This window comes from Leucopleurus acutus (genome assembly GCF_964270905.1).
Source record: "Leucopleurus acutus genome assembly, chromosome: 3".
NCBI lineage: Eukaryota > Metazoa > Chordata > Mammalia > Artiodactyla > Delphinidae > Leucopleurus > Leucopleurus acutus.
Genome location: NC_139145.1, coordinates 142,540,801 through 142,563,041, shown reverse-complemented (window position 1 = coordinate 142,563,041; position 22,241 = coordinate 142,540,801). Strand labels below are relative to the sequence as shown.

The following is a 22,241-nucleotide window of genomic DNA, read 5'->3' as shown; positions in this document are numbered from 1 at the left end:
GGGTTCGTGCCCCTGTCCGGGAAAATCCCACATGCCACGGAGCAGCTAGGTCCATGGGCCATGGCCGCTGAGCCTGCGACAGGAGAGGCTGCAGAAGTGAGAGGCCCGCGTACCGCAAAAAAAAAAAAAAAAAAGAGTGTATATGCATGGGAGACCTGAATGAATGTACATTTCAAACCATGGTATGATTTTGCACCATTTACTAGAAGTCAACATTTATTCTAAATAAAATATTTTATCTTACCAAAATGAACTACAAAAAACAGAAATGTAGAAGAAACTATCACTTTAGGATCAGGCTGTATCAGGCTTTAAGGATTTTAGAAGATAATCTTAAAAGGACAATAAACTATTCACAAGATACACAAATGTTCACGTCAACAAAGGCACAAAATCTTATATTCTATGTTCTTTTGCTATTGAATTACTAGGAACAATTCAAGAAGCTTCAAAAGAATCAAAGATTTACTAAAATGCCAAATTAGGTAAAAAGGTCTAATATGTCATCTATGTTGTTCTGTGTGACGTACATACCATCAATACTACGGAAATCCAATAAGTATGTTCTACTGTCCACTTGGTATAACTGTAGACTCATTTTGGAGAATGTACTTGTCACAGGATTCTTCCTTCGAACACGCAAATAATATGGGTTTACAACCTAGCATATGGTATGGAGAAAAACAAAGTCAAAAGGAATTCTTCTAGAAAACATTATATAGACTACAGGTTTGTCAAATGTGCTAATAATCAGAATGCTCTTTCTTTCTTACCTTCCATTCATAATCCAGTTGTTTAATTGCTCTACAAACTTCTGCCATGATATCATTTGGTCGACTTTGACTTCTAATTCCCAAATGCCATTTTGCTTTCCTTACACCTTGGTGTTTGGATTTCTGTGGATTTAATTCATCGAGGGTATGGCGTGCCCTTGGTGTTTCAGCAACCAAGAATGGTACTCTTTCAGGATGGGGCCGGGTCAAGTGGTGATCATCGAGAAAAGAATCTGGTGGGCTTGTTGCCAAGTAAAAATCTTTGGCCTCATTCATTATTCTCCTGTTGTCTATTATGAGGTGGTAGGCAACTGCCAAAGGGTCCTGGTGATTTCTGTTATAAAGGCAGCTGAGAACCTCCTCTTCTGAGCATTCAAATTTTTCACATACTTCTTTTAAGGCTTCATCATCAATCATGGTTGAACTATATGATGGATCCTCAGGAAAGAGATATTTTGGAAGGTCCTGTTTAAACCATTCATGTTCCCTGAGAGAAAATGGCAGGGGTCAGAAGGACTTCGAGGAGAGATGAGACTGAAAGTAACAGTTTGGGGGAATTTAGGATATGAATTCATTTATATTTATACTCATACTGTATTATTATTATTTTTTTTTTTTTTTGCGGTACGCGGGCCTCTCACTGTTGTGGCCTCTCCCGTTGCGGAGCACAGGCTCCGGACGCGCAGGCTCAGCGGCCATAGCTCACGGGCCCAGCCGCTCCACGGCATGTGGGATCTTCCCGGACCGGGGCATGAACCCGTGTCCCCTGCATCGGCAGGCGGACTCTAAACCACTGCGCCACCAGGGAAGCCCTATCATTTTTTTAAAACTGAGATTTTCCTCTTCTGGCTCACATTTCATTGTATATGTTAAGGGAAATTCTCCAGCCTTCCTCTGATTTTAAGAGGGAGAAAACACTGCTGGAGCAACCAGAAACAAAGTGTCTACACTTCAAAGTTTTGGAACAAATGGCAATGGCAAAGACCATGTTATTTCCAGCTCAGAAAGAGAACAAAATTAGTCTGTGGATTCATTATAATACTCTTTGGATATAATGTTAAGTGACAAAATATATAACAACAACAAAAATAGACAACTGTTATTCATTGAGTGCTTACTATGTGGTAGATTTTGGGCTAAACACTTCATATATATTATCTCACCTCATTTTCAAACAACTCTGTGAAGATAATATCCCCTTATTTTAATGAAGGAACTGAGGATTTCCTAACTTCATATATAAAAGGATATTTTTGACTTGAACTATGTAAAAAAAAATATGCTAAAACTAAAAACATTAAGAGAGGAAAACACCCAAAAGAACAATGATTATATTCCGGGTAATGGAATTAAAAATCACTTTAATTCTCTTCTCTAATTTTTTTCGTGTTTTCTAAGTCTTTTCCAATTGTCACATATTTCATTTAAATTGGAAAAAACATGTAAAACACAAGAAAAAGCACCTCTCACTAAGATAGTCTGAAATACAAATTTTACAGAATGACTAGTCCTTCTCCTCTAGTGGTAAAGTCATGCCCCGCCACTCACAGTCTGTTTTTTAGCTAGTCTGCAGCATATGGAGTAAATGGAAAGGAATGAAGCTTTTTTCTTTTCTTCTTTTTTTAATTGGAATATAGTTGATTTACAATCTTGTGTTACTTTCTGCCGTACAGCACAGTGAATCCAGTTATACATATACATATATCCACTTTTTTAGATTCTTTTCCCATATAAGTCATTACATAGTATTGAGTAGAGTTCCCTGTGCTATACAGTAGGTCCTTATTAGTTATCTATTTTAGGAATCAAGCTTTAAGTTCTACATATGATCTTTCTTTCTTCTTCATTATCCTAATGCTTTCTTCTTTACTATTCCCAGATATACGTCTGATTTCTTTCTTCCTTCGCCCTCCATCTCAGAGAAGTGTGCTGTCTAGCCGTTAGAAGACCAAAAGAGAAATTTCCATAAGGGAAAAAAAGGAAAGAAAAATGATGGTAGAAGAAACAAAGTTTGCAGTTTTTTAAAAAATCTTCATCAGAAATGACCTGCCCAAATTTGAGAAGGAGATTTGTCATCATCACTTTTGCCTTATTTAAACTATTCCGTGGAACCATATGCAACTGGTAAAATTGATGGACTTTTTTACCTACAAAACAGTAATTTCATATGTAATTCAATGTATACTACTACAAAAACAAACATGTCATTGATTGAATTAAAATTTTCTCACTCCGAGATGAACAAAAGGGGAAAATACAATAATTTATAAGATCAGAACTCAAATAGCAACACAGAAATTTACTACGAAAAAATATTAGTCCCCATGAGAATATGTAAAAGTCAAACACGAAGCATACTATAGAAAATCTTAAAGAATCACTACCAAATCTAATACCCAACCAGAGTCCTTTTTATTAGCTCTTTTTTTAAATTAAAAAGTAATACACTGATGTAAAGCAATTATACCCCAATAAAGATGTTAAAAAAAAAAAAAAAAGTAATACACTGGGCTTCGCAGGTGGTGCAGTAGTTGAGAGTCCACCTGCCGATGCAGGGGACACGGGTTCATGCCCCGGTCCTGGAAGATCCAACATGCCGCGGAGTGGCTGGGCCCGTGAGCCATGGGTGCTGAGCCTGCGCGTCCGGAGCCTGTGCTCCGCAACGGGGGAGTCCACAACAGTGAGAGGCCCACGTACCGCAAAAAAAAAAAAAAAAAAAAAGTAATACACTGACAAGTACAGGTTTCTGGTAACTGACTATACTGCTGAACTGAATGAATAAGCATTTTCAGAACTCTAATGGAAAACTGATGAATTCATAAAAGTGCTAACAAAAGATCAAGATGAAAAATAATTACATGGGACTGAGTGAACTGATGAGGATGATTATAATTTTTGTGACTTTCTGTTTGAATTAAAAAAAGTTAAAAAAAAAAAGTAACTTACTGGTGTCCTAAGAACTAGTGAGGAGTGACAAAACTGACAGATCAAAGCACCCTTCCCCCACTTCTGACTTTAACTCCTCCACCTTATTTTGTAAGCACCTATTTTTCTGATCAGATATTATCCTGTTTGAAATGCCTAGAAGAGATTATATTTTCCTTACTGAACCCCAAATATATTATTACAACACTTAGCTAAGAGTGAATTCCCCTCTATTTTAGTTATAGTATACACATTTACTTTAATAAAAAATATTGTGTTCAGAATTTCATTAAAGCAACTTTGTAGATGTATGGAATAAAAAAAAAGTAATATAATGTTCACTGCTACAATTTCAAAACAAATAAAGAAACAAAAGCAAAAAAGTGAAAGCCCTTCCTCCTACCAATCTTACTTCCCTAAAGCAGCCAGGTTAGTATGTGTTCTTAAATATCAAAATAAAATAAATGAGTCTATACACTATTTTTAACATAAAAACAGGATTACATTGTACATACTGTTCTGCAAAATTTTCTTTCACTTATATCACTGATACTATTAGATCTGATAATCAAGTTGCTTTATCACCTGATATCTTTGATTGTGGCTCTCTTCATGGGATCCACCTGCAGCATATGTTTCAAAAGGCTAATCACAGAAGGGTTTAAATACTGAGGGGTATAAAAGATCCCATCACATATCTTCTTAAAAAGAGTTGGCACGTGATCATCATCAAATGGAAGTGTTCCACATAATAAAGCATAGAGAATAACCCCACTGCTCCATATATCTACCTCTGGACCAGCATACAATCTGTAACAGGAAATATCAATTGGATTAAACAATCATTAGTAACTTAAAGAGTAAATCAATTAATCATTTTAAATATAAATACTTCATAAAGAATTATTAGTCAGAATATGGTTTCTATAAGTCACTGCTGTGTACTACACATACAGATTCTATACTAATTCTATCAGTATTATCTTTGAAAACAAAAATTAAGAATTTTTTTAAGTTACAAACTATAGCTAAAATTCTCTCCATACTACCTCACAAGGGTCCTCATGATATCCAATCAATAGGGCCAAACTTTGAACAAACATATTATTACTGAATTTAAAACCATTGTTTTTTGGTTACAGAGGAGAGATTAAGTGATCTTTCATCAAGTGAGAATGTTCTGACTCTAAAGCCACTCTCCGAAATAACCCGAGACCTCATACCAAGGTAAAAGGGGCCTGAGGCTGTAGAATGAAGCCCAGCTAACTAATTCGCAGAAGATTTGAAACTCTTATTTGCAATACACTGTAACCCACTGACTTAACTAGCTACTGACTAATTAGATAACCCATTCAAAGTCTGGCTTCAGGGAAGGATTTCTTTAAATTGGTCAAATAAATTACTGAACTGATCAATATATACTATTTTGAAAGTAAAAGTTTCCATACATCTAGACCTCACAGAAAGACCTTATCCAAACTGGGAAAATTAGACTTCAGTAATGGCCCATTACATATATGCACAATTACATTTCTTTTTGTTTATTTAATTAACACTGCCCCCAGTATCCAGGTCCTAAATTGTTTTCTTCCCCAAATAGACAACCCACATGAAATAATAATTTAAACATTAAGTTAGTATAAAAAGGTAATGATGAACCTTGATAAATCTAAAATTAGATATTTCTGCCTTACTCATAACCATGCCTTAACACAAATATAAATAATTTCTCTGAGCAGTCTAGGCAAGCAAGCTTATGAAAATAGAAAGAAAATACTACTCGATTTCTGCATTCTAAATTAATCAGGATGTAAGACATTCAAACAAAGAAACATGGTTTGAATGAAAAGTTATTAAAAGTTAATTATAAAAACTAGTAAACAAACTTTAGCTTCTTTGTTTTCACTTTCAGTAGTATAGTGAAGAACAGTTACTCTTCAAAAAATTAAATTTTCCTGTCATCTAAACTATCCGAAAAGCTGCCCTATACTAAGATCCTCATGTTCTCAATGCTGGTGGTTAGTAAATTGAGAGATTAGAATTCTTAAAATATTTCAGTCTCTAGAAGATTTAAAGAATGAAAATTAAATAAAACCTGAGGACTTTATCAATACTTCAGTCCAATTCCCCAAGGCACGTTATCGTAAAAGCTAAAGCTAATCTGAAAAATTAAAGCTACCCATTACACTTTTAATTCTTCATCTAAGCAAACAGTACACTATTTCTTACTACTAGATATTTCTGTATTATTCAAGTTTTTAATGTCTCACCTTTAAAACTTGCTAGTTTTAAACCTTCAGTTTCTTTCACCAGGGGAAAAAACGAGAGTACTCTCATCTAACTAATATAATTTTGACTTGCAAACCAACATCCTCCTCAATAAATGGAGTCCTTAATCCTTATTCACTTATAATGTTTTATTCCTAAAATAGAATACCTTCTGGATAAGAAAAAAATAAGCTTTAAATTCCTTTCAATAGAATTGAATATTACACTATAGACTAACAAAGTCTAGGAAAAGAAGACAATTACAAATATATTGGGCGGGGAGGAGGTGGCAAACACTACCTTCCTGAAATTACTTCTGGTGCAGCATAGTTGGGTGAGCCACAACTTGTTCTTAAAAATTCACCATCTGACATCATGTTTGAAAGACCTGAAAATGCACAAAATCCACTGCTCAAGATTTCCCAAGAACAAAAATAAAAACAAAACTCCATTAAACAATAAAATTGAGTTTGCATTAAAGTGATAAATCATCATTTTCTTCTTTGCTTCAATAGAATCCTGTAGTCTTTATTGTTCCCAAATATTTTGCCTTTATGCCATAAAATCTGTAATCTGTTTCAACATATAAAGTTAGTGCATTGTTGGAGTTTAATGAGTACATATTAAGTTATTGGTTATTTTGTTTAATAGAATAAACTGGGCATGTTTAAGTTTTATTAATATAGAAATTACTAGAAAAAAATGTAGAACCAAATTAAAAGTTTCTATTAACCTCCATTCTGATTCTTTAAAAAAAAATAATAGGGCTTCCCTGGTGGTGCAGTGGTTTAGAGTCCACCTGCCGATGCAGGGGACACGGGTTCGTGCCCCAGTCTGGGAAGATCCCACATGCCGCTGAGCGGCTAGGCCCGTGAGCATGGCTGCTGAGCCTGTGCGTCCGGAGCCTGTGCTCCGCAACGGGAGAGGCCACAACAGTGAGAGGCCCGCGTACCGCAAAAAAATATATATAAATAAAAATAAAATAAATAATAATTTTTAATATCAAAGTTCCTTCATAGTTCTGCTACAAAAAGAAAACTCGGGAACTCCCTGGTGGTCCAGTGGTTAGGACTCAGTGCTTTCACTGCTGTGGCCCAGGTTCAATCCCTGGTGGGGGAACTAAGATCCGCAAGCTGTGCAGTGCGGCCAAAAAAAAAGAAAAAAAGAAAACTCTGCCTCCTCAAAACTACAATGTATAAAAAATAATGACAACTAAAGAATAAGAAAGTCAAATAATTTAGTCAGTTACAAAAAAACTCAGTAGCTCAGAGCTGTTGGGCACTATTTAGTGAATCTCTATAGATTAAAATATATAAACATATACAAAACTTAAGAAAATATAAGTATCTCCTCTGATTTGAAATGAAACTAAAAAAGAGACTTGCAGATATTCATTTTTATCTCAGGTTTAATAATGTCAATGGCAATTTATATAAGAAATAATGGAAAAATAAATTCATTAAATTTTCCTCAAGCTGAAACTATGCTTTTCTATTTAAAATATTTTACTTTCTTTTTTTAAAAATAATTTTGTTCATATGGTTTGCCTTCTGGCTTTCAAAGTCTGAATAACTCCAGCCCAGTCTCTTTCCTCTTGCTCCATACTTGATCAGAAGAACACACTGAAAACAGTGTGTTCTATTGATAACACTATTTAGCAAATAGTTAAATAATGGTCCTTCACAAATAATGGTCTCTTTTCAAGTGATGTCGCTAATGCTGCCAATTTAAATTGTTTGCCTATGTCATAAAAGTCAATTTTAAAGACATAAAGCTAAGAGAATTCCTTATTTTTACTCCTTTTTGTAGCTCATAGACAAATGATGAGGATATGCTACTTTGGGATACTCAGTCTATTATATAAAAGCAAAAGTTATCTGAAGAATCCTACTGATGTTTGTTAAACATAATGAATATATGAAACTATAAAAATATCCTTACCAAAATCAGCAATCTTTGCATTCATGTGTGCATCAAGCAGGACATTTTCAGGTTTCAAATCTCTGTGGACCACCATATGCCTGTGACAATAATCCACACCAGAAAGGATTTGTTGGAACAGACGCCGACTTTCTTTTTCATCCAGCTAAGAAAAGTAGAGAGGCAACTTAAATGTGTGTCTTTCAAAAGAAATTATTCTACCTATAATTTTCCAACCTATAAAACTGTGAAGATGCAAGGAACCTTCCAAATGAACCTCACTCATGAGATACTTTTGAAACGGGGAGGAGATATAGGCAGCATAAAACGGAAATGCTAGGAGGGTCTTAGAACCCAAATCAGTAACTCAACTTCCTAATATTATCACTCTCTTGACTACCCTAATAACTTGTTTCACCTAATCTCATGCACTATTTCAAATAATTTCAATTTCTACCTGAAAGTAGGCATGTTTTCTCCTGTAAATTACAAATATTTAATCCTTGATTCCTTTAACAAATATTTATTGAATACCTTCAATGTGCCATGCACTGTTTTAGACACTCAAGATACAGCAATGAATTAAAAAAAGGCCCTAATCTAGTTAAAGAAAACAGACAATAAACATATAAATATCAATATAAGGAGTAAGAGTGTTTTGAAGAAAAACAAAGGAGGATAAGGGCACAAAGAGTTATGCTGGGGTGGGGAATACTGTTGTGGACTATATGAGAAAGCAACATTTAAGCAGTGTTAATGAATTAGCAAGCAACCATGTTATCATATCTCCTGAAATAAAAGATGTTTTAATTTTAACAGAAGAAAAACCTTAATTCATTTGTTTTATAAAATATAACAGCATTTATCTTTACTATGCTTACTGAAAAATTACATCTTATGCTGTAATTACATTTTAAAAAATATTCTTTAAAAACTTCTCTGTCCATTTATCTATATTTTATTATTTTATGATGTTTTTTCCATAAGTGAAAGCCATTACTTGGGTATGCCTGCTCCCAAGAAGTCATATTTAATAAATAAGCTATTAATTCTCTAGGCAAAGGACTCTAATATGCAATTCTCTACCACAGGTCACAAGTTAGCATTCTAAAACCAGGTTCCTACACCTTTAATGGTGTGGATAATCTGGAATATGAACCAGTAATTTCTTTTGAAAGCAAAACTAAAACTATCAAAGCACTCAGAGATACCCTTCCTCTAGAGAAAGTAATAATGCATTAGCAATCTAATACCTTTATTTCTAGAATATAGGTTCATTTTTTAATACAACTTCATATCAAATACACTAAATGAAAAAAAGAATGTGTTCTAAATGTGAAAGAGAAGAAAATTTAATTGATTAAGCAAAATACAAGAGGTACAATAACTAGATAGGCTACAAAAATGAAAATTATACTCTATTAATAATAAATAGAGTACAAAGGATCAAGGAGGGGAAGTCTACAAAGAAAGATTAGAAAAGTCAAAGCATATTTCCATTTAAGCATGGCAGATGGAACCTTTGTCTCCACTCCTTGAAACATTACTAAGATGACAGCATATAAAGACAAAAGAGCAAGAGAACAGACAGCAGTAATCAAGGAGTCACTAAGCTAGAGAGTAGATGAACAGTGATGAAGACTTGGCCAACCACAGAAAGCTGAAATCTAATAAGCCTTTAGGGGTGGAAATCAATGATAAACTCATCTGCACGCAGACTCCTGGAAGGGCTTAGATATTGGAAGTGTGGGGAATTTCTGAAGGTAGAAGTGAGAAGTGGACTGAAAACAGGACAACTGATGGAATAAAGAAGTTTTAAGCTCACCCTTACTGGGGAATAAGACCCACAATTTACTCTTTAATAAGGCTGAACCAGCTCTGTTCTCAAGGACACCAGAGTAGGAATGAGGCACCAGAAGGAAAACATGGGGATAAAATGAAAGTCAACATACTAACCAGTAAGGCTTGCGGGCCTTTCCCCATTTAGCTCGCAGAGCACTGGCAGCTAAGCTAACACGCTCAAGGAAACTGGAAGGTTTCTTCTGGAGCAACTTTCTGATCCAAGGAAAAATATTTGTAATTGTTAACATTTGGTGTTTCCTAGTAAAACAAACAGGTCCGTACCTATTCAACCTATGGGAAGGCCCACCAATTAACAAGTTCCATCCTCATGAGCTTGGCATTTAGAATCTCACTCTCAAATATGAGTGGACAACCCAGAATCACCAGGTATCTGAGCAAGGGTCATGCACAAAAGACAAAGACCAATAAAATGAATAGAAAAAAAACAGGGAGCAGGGAGAAGAGAAGGTACAGAAGCAATCCAGGGAAGAGAAGAAGAAAAAAATTTTAAACTAATTGTCATCCTCAGACAGATACATTTATTATCTCAGTGGAACAACAACAAAAAAAATAGGCTATTTAAAGAAAGACAACTGGCTTCCCTGGTGGTGCAGTGGTGGAGAGTCCGCCTGCCGATGCAGGGGACACGGGTTCGTGCCCCGGTCCGGGAAGATCCCACATGCCGCGGAGCGGCTGGGCCCGTGAGCCATGGCCGCTGAGCCTGCGCGTCCGGAGCCAGTGCTCCGCAACGGGAGAGGCCACAACAGTGAGAGGCCCGCGTACCACAAAAAAAAAAACAGCTGGAATTTTAATATGCAACAGATAAAATTGAGGAAAATCCCCATAATGTAAAGCAAAATGATTAAGACATGAAAAACAAAAGATAAGAAAGCAAGATGCCAATTCAATTTGTGTCTGTTTCCATTTTTCTAGGCAGAATATTTGTGCGGGATTGCGGGGGCAGGGAGTGGGGAGTGAAAAGACAAGTGGAATACCTGAAATTGAAATGAACCATGTTAAGAAATGGTAAAATCAAAATTAATTTGGTTAATGATTTTGATGAAAGTAAGGATATGCTACATAGAACAAATGAGTGAATGATATAAAGAATGTCAGATTGGGAGGGAAAAAAATTGGCTTCTCAGTGCTTGACATGGCTCTTCCAGAAAGAGGTTTTTGTATACCACATACCCTGGGTGTAAGGAAAAGTATGCGCAGGGGGCAATGTTCAGCTTTTGTATCTGTAACTTAAGACACTGTTCAAAATGTCTTCTAAAGTTCCTTCCAACTCTAAATTCTTTAAGTCTAATTCCTACCTCCTTCATGGAGCCTGTTCTTACTATTCCAGATACATCAGATTTCTGAAACCAAAAAATGAATGCAATTTAAATGTGACTAGGGTTGACTAGCAAGGCCTAGATCTTTAAGTATTTAATAATATATTTTTTAAGCATTACATACATAATTTAAGATATATATTAAAAGTATTTGTATGCCCGAGAAGCAAAGTCTAAAGATCGTGAGTTCTGGAGTCTCAATCCAATTCTGTCATTAATAAATTATATGACCTTGAGCATATATATAAATTGTGAGTCTCAGACTTCCCTGGTGGTCCAGTGGTTAAGACTCTGCACTTCCAATGCAGCAGGCACAGGTTCAATCCCTGGTCAGGGAACTAAGATCCCACATGCCACAGAGTATGACCAAAATATAAAAAGTAAATAAATAAAAATAAATAAACTATGATGGACTTCCCTGGTGGAGCAGTGGTTAAGAATCCACCTGCCAATGCAGGGTACATGGGTCCAATCCCTGGTCCAGGAAGATCCCACATGCCACGGGGCAACTAAGCCCATGCACCACAACTACTGAGCCTGTGCTCTAGAGCCCACGAGCCACAACTACTGAGCCCACATGTCACAACTACAGAAGCCCCAAGCACCTAGAACCCATGCTCTGCAACAAGAGGAGCCACCGCAATGAGAAGCCCGCGCACCACAACGAAGGGTAGCCCCCGTTCGCTGCAACTAGAGAAAGCCCACGCGCAGCAATGAAGACCCAATGCAGCCAAAAGTAAATAAATAAATTAATTTAATTTTTTAAAAAATAAATAAATAAACTGTGACTCTTAGTTTCCATATCTGTGTAAGTAGGCTAAGGAGATAATCTTTAAGATGCTTCTTAGCTCTAAATAGTCTATGATTCTAGGCAAATACATGACTAAGGGAGCTGGTTATTAAATAGACCTCTTAACAGAATTGCTTTCTGATATTTTGACGCTAGTAAGGGATCAGGGGAATTACAAAATATACACAGGATTAAATCAGAACTGCTTACCCTTCCGTTTTTACAGATATAATCAAATAGCTCTCCTCCTGAGACATATTCCATCACCATGAAAATATCAGATGGTGTACTGATGACCTGGTACCTGGTAAGAGAAAACATTATCTACCAGTATTAAAACATGTATATTCATTCATTCAATAAGTGTTTACTAAGCACCTATAATACACCAGGCACTGTGCTAGACGCTGGGAAAACTGCAGGGAACAAAACAAATTCTCTGCTCTCGTGGAGTTTATTTTCCAGAAGCCAAGAAACAGACACTAAATAAAAAACAGTATCTCAGGTGGTGGAACATGCTATGAAGAGAATCAAAGCAAAACTAAGGGAAATCTTTCATACAGGGTATTCAAGGAAGGCCTCTCTGATAAAGTAACATTTAAGCAGAGCCTAATGGAAATCAGGGAACAAACTATGCCATTATCTAGGAAGAAGGTGAACCAGGCAGAGGAACAGCAAGTGCAAAGGCCCCCGGAGGAAACCTGCCTGGCGCATTTGAGCAATGGTAGGAAGGCTAGAGCAGAGTGAGCTGGGAGAGAGAAACAGGATGTGGGGTCAAAGAGGTAACTGGACAGCAGACGACACAGAACCTTAAAAGTCATGATGAGGCTTTGGCTTTTACTCTATAGGAGAAAGAAAGCTATTGAAGGTTTTAAGCAAAGCAGTCACATGATCTGGCCAAGTAAAAGGGTAACTTTAATTGATGGCAGCAATGTGAAGAATTGACTGGGCAGTGAAAGCAGGTGGCTACTGCAGTAGTCCATGAGAAAGGTGAAGGGGGCCCACACTGGGTTGATGATAATGAAGGAACTAGAATGAGATCTTAGTTTTTGAAGGAAGGGATGGAATGGAGGTTGGGAAGTGAGAGAAATAGGAAAGTTAAGGCTAGTTCCTAAGTTTCTGCCCTGAGGAACTGATATTAACTGAGATGGTGAAAAGACCAGGAAGACCAGGCACCGGAGGGTAATAAAGGGTTCAGTTTGGGCCAGATCGAGTTTCACATGCCTCATGGTCACCCAAATGGAGATGTAAAATAGGCAGTGTGCATATTCAGGGAACAGGTTTCAAAGCAGGAGATGTATATTAAGGGCTGTTAGCATAAGGATGGTATTTAAAACCATGGCACCTCAACACATGAGAAGAGGTGAGAGTGAAACAAATTTTGAGTCACCAGTTCAATACAAAAGCCTAAATGGTTTTAATTTATAGCCTGCATAATAAAGCTGAGTAGTAAATAACTTAACTGTAGATCCTACAATTGTCAGCTGTAAAACAATGGTAATATTACTGCCTTTTGAAATTCGGATTCCTGAAATTCTATTATTTGGATTTGGATTCCTGAAAATCTATGATGTGTTACTTGTTTTATCAGATATAAGCAGCGTGGGGGAGTGGAGACCCTACTTTATGGTCTCTAGTGAGGCTAGCTGATATCATGTGGAAATCTGGAGGGCAGGAGTTTTTACTAGCAAATCATTGTTGGTTCTACAGCAATAGGGGCACTGAAAGTTATCTATCAGAACGGCATCAGTCCCGAAAATGAGAAAGATAACATCTGATCATCACAAGGGCAAAATGTGAACTTAGGCTTAAGTGACCATGAATGGGCTTAGATAAATACATGAACAGGAAGAAATCTGAAAACCCTCAGGAACAGACCAAAGCAATGTCACTCATCTTTCTCACTTGTCAGATTAAGAAGGTTAACAAAAATGATGAAAAAATGATATGACTATATTTAATACAATCAGATCTTACAGTTTAATTATATGAGGATGCCTGAAAAGCTTGAGGTTCTGAATTTCTCTGCGGATTTTTCCTACTACATCAAGGCTTCGAATCTTCTGTCGATTGAGTATCTTCACAGCAACTTTATGCCCAGTCAATTCATGTTTGCCAACTGTAGGAGAAATAATTTTAATAAATTAGCGCCAGGTTTGATTAATAACATATTTAGAACTATTCTAAGAGTAGTAATCTTAGCATTCTCCAAATGTACTTGCGCAGTTCCAAGTTCTTTTTTTCATTTTTAACTGGTGTATAGCTGCTTTACAATGTTGTGCTAGTTTCTGCTGTACATTAAAGTGAATCAGCTATAGGTATACATATATCCCCTGTTTATGCATTTCCTTCCCATTTAGGTCACCACAGAACATTGAGTACTATTCCCTGTGCTATACAGTAGGTTCTCATCAGTTATCTATTTTATACATAGTACTGAATATATGTCAAGTTCCTTTCAATTCTGCCTGATTTACCCCTGAATGTTTAGATGTTTAAAGCTGGAAGGCTAAGGGAGAGAGAAAGAAAGAAACTTCTTTTTGCTCTCTACCTTTTTATTTATTTATTTATTTATTTGTGGCTGTGCAGGGTCTTTGTAGCTGCGTGTGGGCTTTTCTCCGGTTGCAGCTTTGCGGTGCGCGGGCTTCTCATTGCCGTGGCTTCTCTTGTTGCGGAGCACGGGCTCTAGGCACGCAGGCTTCAGTAGTTGTGGCTCATGGGCTCTAGAGCGCAGGCTCAGTAGCTGGGGCACATGGGCTTAGTTGCTCTGCAGCATGTGGGATCTTCCCGGACCAGGGCTCGAACCCGTGTCCCCTGCGTTGGCAGGCAGGTTCTTAACCACTGTGCCACACGGGAAGCCCTCTCTACCTTTTTGTACTTTTAAATTCTCTTAATTTACTTTTCATTTTTTAAACTATCATACATACAAATTGAACTTGTTTCTTTTGTTGTGCAGTTCTATGGATTTTAAGGCATGTAGAAATTGGTGTAATCACCATTATAATCAGATACAGAACAGTTGCATCATACCAAAAACCACCCTCATGTTAGACACACTTTCTCTATAATCTCTTGAACCTTTAAAATTTAGGTTCATGAGCATGTAATTTCTGTTTTGAAAAATAAGAAAAAAATTTTAAGTGATCACCTTTCAATTTTGAACGCTATACCCAGATAATAAATGGTTATAATAGAATTTAGATATTTTTCAACAGAGACAAAGTCTCCAAAAATTTAGCTTCTAAACATGCTTTCTTAAGGACTTAGTGGAGAATTAATATTCCATCAAAATCAGGAAAGAAACCAAGATGGTAAGAGGGCAGACAGCAGAAGCAAGAACCACAATTCTCCAGCCTGTGGAAGGAAAACCACATTCACAGAAAGACAGACAAAATGAAAAGGCAGAGGGCTTTGTACAAGATGAAAGAACAAGATAAAACCCCAGAAAAACAATAAAGTGGAGATAGACAACTTTCCAGAAAAAGAATTCAGAATAATGATAGTGAAGATGATCCAGGACCTTGGAAAAAGAATGGAGGCAAAGATCGAGAAGATGCAAGAAATGTTTAACAAAGACGTAGAAGAATTAAAGAACAAACACCTAGAAGAATTAAAGAACAAACAAAAAGAGATGAACAATACAATAACTGAAATGAAAAATACACTGGAAGGAATCAATAGCAGAATAACTGAGGCAGAAGAACTGATAAATGACCTGGAGGACAGAATGGTGGAATTCACTGCCGAGGAACAGAATACAGAAAAAAGAATGAAAAGAAATGAAGACAGCCTAAAAGACCTCTGGGACAACATTAAACACAACAACATTCGCATTATAGGGGTCCCAGAAGGAGAAGAAACAGAGAAAGGACCCAAGAAAATATTTGAAGAAATTACAGTCGAAAACTTCCCTAAGATAGAAAAGGAAATAGCCACCCAAGTCCAGGAAGCACAGAGAGTCCCAGGTAGGATAAACTGAAGGAGAAACACACCGAGACAAACAGTAATCAAATTGACAAAAAATAAAGACAAAGAAAAATTATTGAAAGCAACAAGGGAAAAATGACAAATAACATACAAGGGAACTCGCATAAGGTCAACAGCTGATTTCTCAGCAGAAACTCTACAAGCCAGAAGTGAGTAGCATGATATATTTAAACTGATGAAAGGGAAGAACCTACAAGCAACATTATTCTACCCCGCAAGGATCTCATTCAGATTTGACAGAGAAATCAAAAGCTTTACAGACAAGCAAAAGCTAAGAGAATTAGCACCACCAAACCAGCTCTACAACATACGCTAAAGGAACTTCTCTAAGTGAGAAACACATGAGAAGAAAAGGACCTACAAAAACAAACCCATAACAATTAAGAAAATGGTAATGGGAGCATACATATCGATAATTACCTTAAACATGAACAGAATAAATGCTCCAACCAAAAGACACAGGCTCACTGAATGGATACAAAAATAAGACCCACGGCTTCCCTGGTGACGCAGTGGTTAAGAATCCGCCTGGCAATGCAGGGGACACGGGTTTGAGCCCTAGTCCAGGAAGATCCCACATGCCACACAGCAATTAAGCCCATGCGCCACAACTACTGAGCCTGCACTCTAGAGCCCGAGTGTCACAACTACTGAAGCCCGTGTGCCTAGAGCCCGTGCTCTGCAACAAGAGAAGCTACCGCAATGAGAAAACCATGCACAGCAAAGAAGAGTAGCCCCCGTGCGCCACAACTAGAGAAAGCCTGCGCGCAGCAACAAAGACCCAATGCAGCCAAAAATAAATAAATAAATAAATTTAAAAAAAAAAAAAACAAGACCCATATATATGCTGTCTACAAGAGACCCACTTCAAACCTAAGGACACACAGAGACTGAAAGTGAGGGGATGGAAAAACATATTCCATGCAAATGAAAATCAAAAGAAAGCTGGAGTAGCAATACTCACATAAGATAAAATAGACTTTAAAATAAAGAATGTTAAAAAAAAAAAAAAGAATGTTACAAGAGACAAGGAACGACACTACATAATGATCAAGGGATCAATCCAAGAAGAAGATATAACAATTATACATATATATGCACCCAACATAGGAACATCTCAATACATGAAGCAACTGCTAACAGCTATAAAACAGGAAATTGACAGTAACACAGTAATAGTAGGGGATTTGAACACCTCACTTACACCAATGGACAGATCATCCAGACAGAAAATTAATAAGGAAACACAAGCTTTAAATGACACAACAGACCAGATAGATTTAATTGATATTTATAGGACATTCCATTGAAAAACAGCAGATTACACTTTCTTCTCAAATGCACACAGAACATTCTCCAGGATAGATCACATCTTGGGTCAGAAATCAAGCCTTGGTAAATTTAAGAAAATTGAAATCATATCAAGCTTCTTTTCTGACCACAACACTATGAGATTATAAATCAATTACAGGGAAAAAACGTAAAAAACACAAACACATGGAGGCTAAACAATACGTTACCAAATAACCAAGAAATCACTGAAGAAATCAAAGAGGAAATCAGAAAATACCTAGAGACAAATTGCAACGAAAACACGATGATCCAAAACCTATGGGATGCAGCAAAAGCAGTTCTAAGAGGGAAGTTTATACCAATACAAGCCTACCTCAAGAAACTAGAAAAATCTCAAATAAACCATCTAAACTTACACCTAAAGGAACTAAAGAAAGAAGAACAAACAAAACCCAAAGTTAGTAGAAGGGAAAAAATCAAAAAGATCAGAGCAGAAATAAGTGAAACAGAAACAAAGAAAACAATAGCAATCAATAAAATTAAAAGCTGGTTCTTTGAGAAGATAAACAAAATTGATAAACCTTTACCCAGACTCATCAAGAAAAAGAGGGAGAGGACTCAAATCAATAAAATTAGAAATGAAAAAGGAGAAGTTACAACAGACACTGCAGAAATACAAAGCATCACAAGAGACTACTACAAGAAACTCTGTGCCAATAAAAATAGAAAACCTGGATGAAATGGACAAATTCTTATAAAGGTATAACCTTCCAATACTGAACCAGGGAGAAATAGAAAATACAAACAGACCAATTACAAGTAATGAAATTGAAACTGTGGTTAAAAATATTTCAACAAACAGAAGTCCAGGACCAGATGGCTTCACAGGTGAATTCTATCAAACATTTAGAAAAGGAAGAGCTAACACCCATCCTTCTCAATCTCTTCCAAAAATTTGCAGAGGAAGGAACACTCCCAAAGTCCTTCTATGAGGCCACCATCACCATGATACCAAAAGCAGACAAAGATACTACAAAAAGAGAAAATTACACACCAATATCACTGATGAACATAGATGCAAAAATCCTCAACAAAATACTAGCAAACAGAATCCAACAGTACATTAAAAGGATCATACACCATGATCAAGTGGGATTTATCCCAGGGATGCAAGGATTCTTGCAATATATGCAAATCAATCAATGTGATACACCATATTAACAAACTGAAGGAGAAAAAACATATGATCATCTCAATAGATGCAGAAAAAGATTTTGACAAAATTCAACACCATTTAGGATAAAAACTCTCCAGAAAGTGGGCATAGAGGGAACCTACCTCAACATAATAAAGGCCATATACAACAAACCCACAGCAAACATATTCTCAATGGTGAAAAACTGAAAGCATTCCCTCTAAGATCAGGAACAAGACAAGTATGTCCACTCTCACCACTATTATTCAACATAGTTTTGGAAGTCCTAGCCATAGGCAATCAGAGAAGAAAAAGAAATAAAAGGAATACAAATTAGAAAAGAAGAAGTGAAACTGTCACTGTTTGCAGATGACATGATACTATACATAAAGAATCCTAAAGGCTCTACCAGAAAACTACTAGAGCTAATATATGAATTTGGTAAAGTAGCAGGATACAAAATTAATGCACAGAAATCTCTTACATTCCTATACACCAACAATGAAAGATCAGAAAGAGAAATTAAGGAAACACTCCCATTCACCATTTCAACAAAAAATAAAATACCTAGGAATAAACCTACCTCAGGAGGTAAAAGACGTGTACTCAGAAAACTATAAGACACTGATGAAAGAAATCAAAGACAACACAATCAGATGGAGAGATATACCATGTTCTTGGACTGAAAGAATCAATATTGTGAAAATGACTATACTACTCAAAGCAGTCTACAGATTCAATGCAATCCTATCAAATTACCAGTGGCATTTTTCACAGAACTAGAACAAGAAATCTTAAAATTTGTATGGAGACACAAAAGACCCCAAATAGCCAAAGCAATCTTGAGAAAGAAAAATGGAGCTGGAGCAATCAGACTCCCTAACTTCAGACTATACTACAAAGCTACAGTAATCAAGACAATATGGTACTGGCACAAAAACAGAAATATAGATCAATGGAACAGGATAGAAAACCCAGAGATAAACCCATGCACCTATGGTCAACTAATCTATGACAAAGGAGGCAAGGATATACAATGGGGAAAAGACAGTCTCTTCCATAAGTGGTGCTGGGAAAACTGGACAGCTACATGTAAAAGAATGAAATTAGAACACTCCCTAACACCATACACAAAAATAAACTCAAAATGGATTAGAGACCTAAATGTAAGACTGGACACTATAAAACTACTGGAGGACAACATAGGAAAAACACTTTGACATAAATCATTGCAAGATCTTTGATCCACCTCCTAGAGTAATGGAAATAAAAACAAAAATAAACAAATGGGACCTAATGAAACTTAAAAGCTTTTGCAAAGCAAAGGAAACTACAGACGACGAAGAGACAACCCTCAGAATAGGAGAAAATAGTTGCAAACGAATCAACGGACAAAGGATTAATCTCCAAAATATATAAACAGCTCATGCAGCTCAATATTAAAAAAACAAATAACCCAATCAAAAAATGGGCAGAAGGGACTTCCTTCTGCACAGGGGTTAAGAATCCACCTGTCAATGCAGGGGACACAGGTTCGAGCCCTGGTCCAGGAGGATCCCACATGCCACGGAGCAACTAAGCCTGTGCGCCACAACTACTGAGCCTGCACTCTAAAGCCTGCAAGCCACAAATACCAAAGCCCGCGTGCCACAACTACTGAGCCCATGTGCCACAACTACTGAGCCCACGTGCCACAACTACTGAAGCCCGCGTGCCTAGAGCCCATGCTCCCCAACAAGGGAAGCCACCATAAGAAGAAGCCCACACACTGCAGTGAAGAGTAGCCCCCACTCAACACAGTTAGAGAAAGCTCGCACGCAGCAACAAAGACCCAACACAGCCATAAATAAATAAATAAATAGGCAGAAGACCTAAATAGACATTTCTCCAAAGAAGACATACAGATGGCCAAGCAGCACATAAAAAGCTGCTCAACATCACTAATGATTAGAGAAATGCAAATCAAAGCTACAATGAGGTATCACCTCCACCATTTAGAATGGGCATCATCAGAATATCTATGAACAACAAATGCTGGAGAGGGTGTGGAGAAAAGGAAACCCTCTTGCACTGTTGGTGGGAATGTAAATTGATACAGCCACTATGGAGAACAGTATGGAGGTTCCTTAAAAAACTAAAAATAGAATTACCATATGACCCAGGCAATCCGACTACTGGGCATATACCCAGAGAAAACCATAATTCAAAAAGACATATGCACCCCAATGTTCATTGCAGCACTATTTACAACAGCCAGGTCATGGAAGCAACCTAAATGTCCATCGACAGACGAATGGATAAAGAAGATGTAGTACATATATACAATGGAATATTACTCAGCCATAAAAAGGAACGAAATTGGGTCATTTGTAGAGACGTGGATGGATCTAGAGACTGTCTTACACAGTGAAGTAAGTCAGAAAGAGAAAAACAAATATCATATATTAACGCATATATGTGGAACCTAGAAAAATGGTACAGATGAACTGGTTTGCAGGGCAGAAATTGAGACACAGATGTAGAGAACAAACTTATGGCTACCAAGGGGGGAAAGTAGTGGGGAGGGGGTGGTGTGATGAATTGCAAGATTGGATTGACATGTACACACTAATATGTATAAAATGGATAACTAATAAGAACCTGCTGTATAAAAAATAAAATAAAATTCAAAAAGAAAAATAAAAAAATTTTTCTTTAAATAATAAATAAGTAAAAAGAAACCAAGATGGTATTCAGTAAGAAGGGATCCAATATAGGAGAAAAAGAAGAGAATCCCCAATAATGTAATGAAGCAAAGTCATAGGTAACAGCTGTGTAGAAGGCTGGAAGGCAACAAATCCAGACAGAAATGTTGCAGAGGACCCAGGACGGTTATTTCTAGGGAGAAAAAAGAATAGACAGATAAATTATCTGACAGGTTTGAAAGTACGTAATGTTACATTGAGAAAGATCTTACAGAAGCATTTGAAGATGTGGAGAATTTAGCCTTAGGTTAGAAGAAAACTAAGCAAATGAAAAAGTGAGGTAAATTAATAACTCCAGGAAAAATGAAAAGTTCTATAAGTAAATATAGTCATAGTATTGGCTTAGCAGATAGTTTTTACACAGTCACAATTATGAAAACACCAAATATGGATTTTTTTTAAAGTGTGACATAATTATATTAGGAGAATGAGGGTGTAGAGGAAAAGGTACAAAAGAACTAAAATCTTTGACCTGGAGGTTATTATGCTTAGTGAAGTAAGTCAGACAGACAGTCTCCTCAGCAAGTGGTGTTGGGAAAGCCAGACAGCTTCATGTAAATCAATGAAGTTCAAACACTCCCTCACACCATACACAAAAGTAAACTCTAAATGGCTTAAAGACTTAAATACAAGACATAATACCATAAAACTCCCTAGCAGAGAACATAGGCAAAATATTCTTTGACATAAATCATGGCAGTATTTTCTTAGATCAGCCCAAGACAAAAGAAATAAAAGCAAAAATAAACAAATGGGACCTAATCAAACATATACACTTTTGAACAGCAAAGGAAATGAAAAGACAACCTAAGCACTGGGAGAAAATATCTTCAAATGATAAGACCAATAAGGGCTTAATTTCCAAACTATACAAACAGCTCTCTCAATATCAAAAATATAAACAAGCCCATATATATATATATATATATATACAAGCCAATCAAACAATGGCAGAAGACCTAAATAGAAATTTCTCCAAAGAAGACACAGATGGCCAATAGGCACATGAAAAGATGTTCAACATCTCTAATTATTAGAGAAATGCAATTCAAAACTGCAATGAGGTATCACCTCACACCAGTCAGAATGGCCATCATCAAAACATCTACAAATAATAATGCAGGAGAGGGTGTGGAGAAAAGGGAACCCTCTTACACTGCTAGTGAG

General features: G+C 36.7%; 1 protein-coding gene across 1 annotated transcript in view; it reads right to left on the bottom strand.

Moving 5' to 3' along the window:
* The window catches only part of LOC309960471 (5'-AMP-activated protein kinase catalytic subunit alpha-1), a gene marked incomplete at its 5' end in the record, with an annotated part of 46,461 nt that overhangs the window by 4,771 nt on the left and 19,449 nt on the right, over nt 1-22,241 (bottom strand). The window contains 7 exons of the mRNA XM_082837287.1: nt 535-661; nt 774-1,260; nt 4,284-4,508; nt 6,267-6,354; nt 7,908-8,052; nt 12,066-12,159; nt 13,833-13,974. Coding sequence (XP_082693413.1) covers nt 535-661; nt 774-1,260; nt 4,284-4,508; nt 6,267-6,354; nt 7,908-8,052; nt 12,066-12,159; nt 13,833-13,974 — 1,308 coding nt within the window. The remainder of the gene's footprint in view (nt 1-534; nt 662-773; nt 1,261-4,283; nt 4,509-6,266; nt 6,355-7,907; nt 8,053-12,065; nt 12,160-13,832; nt 13,975-22,241) is intronic.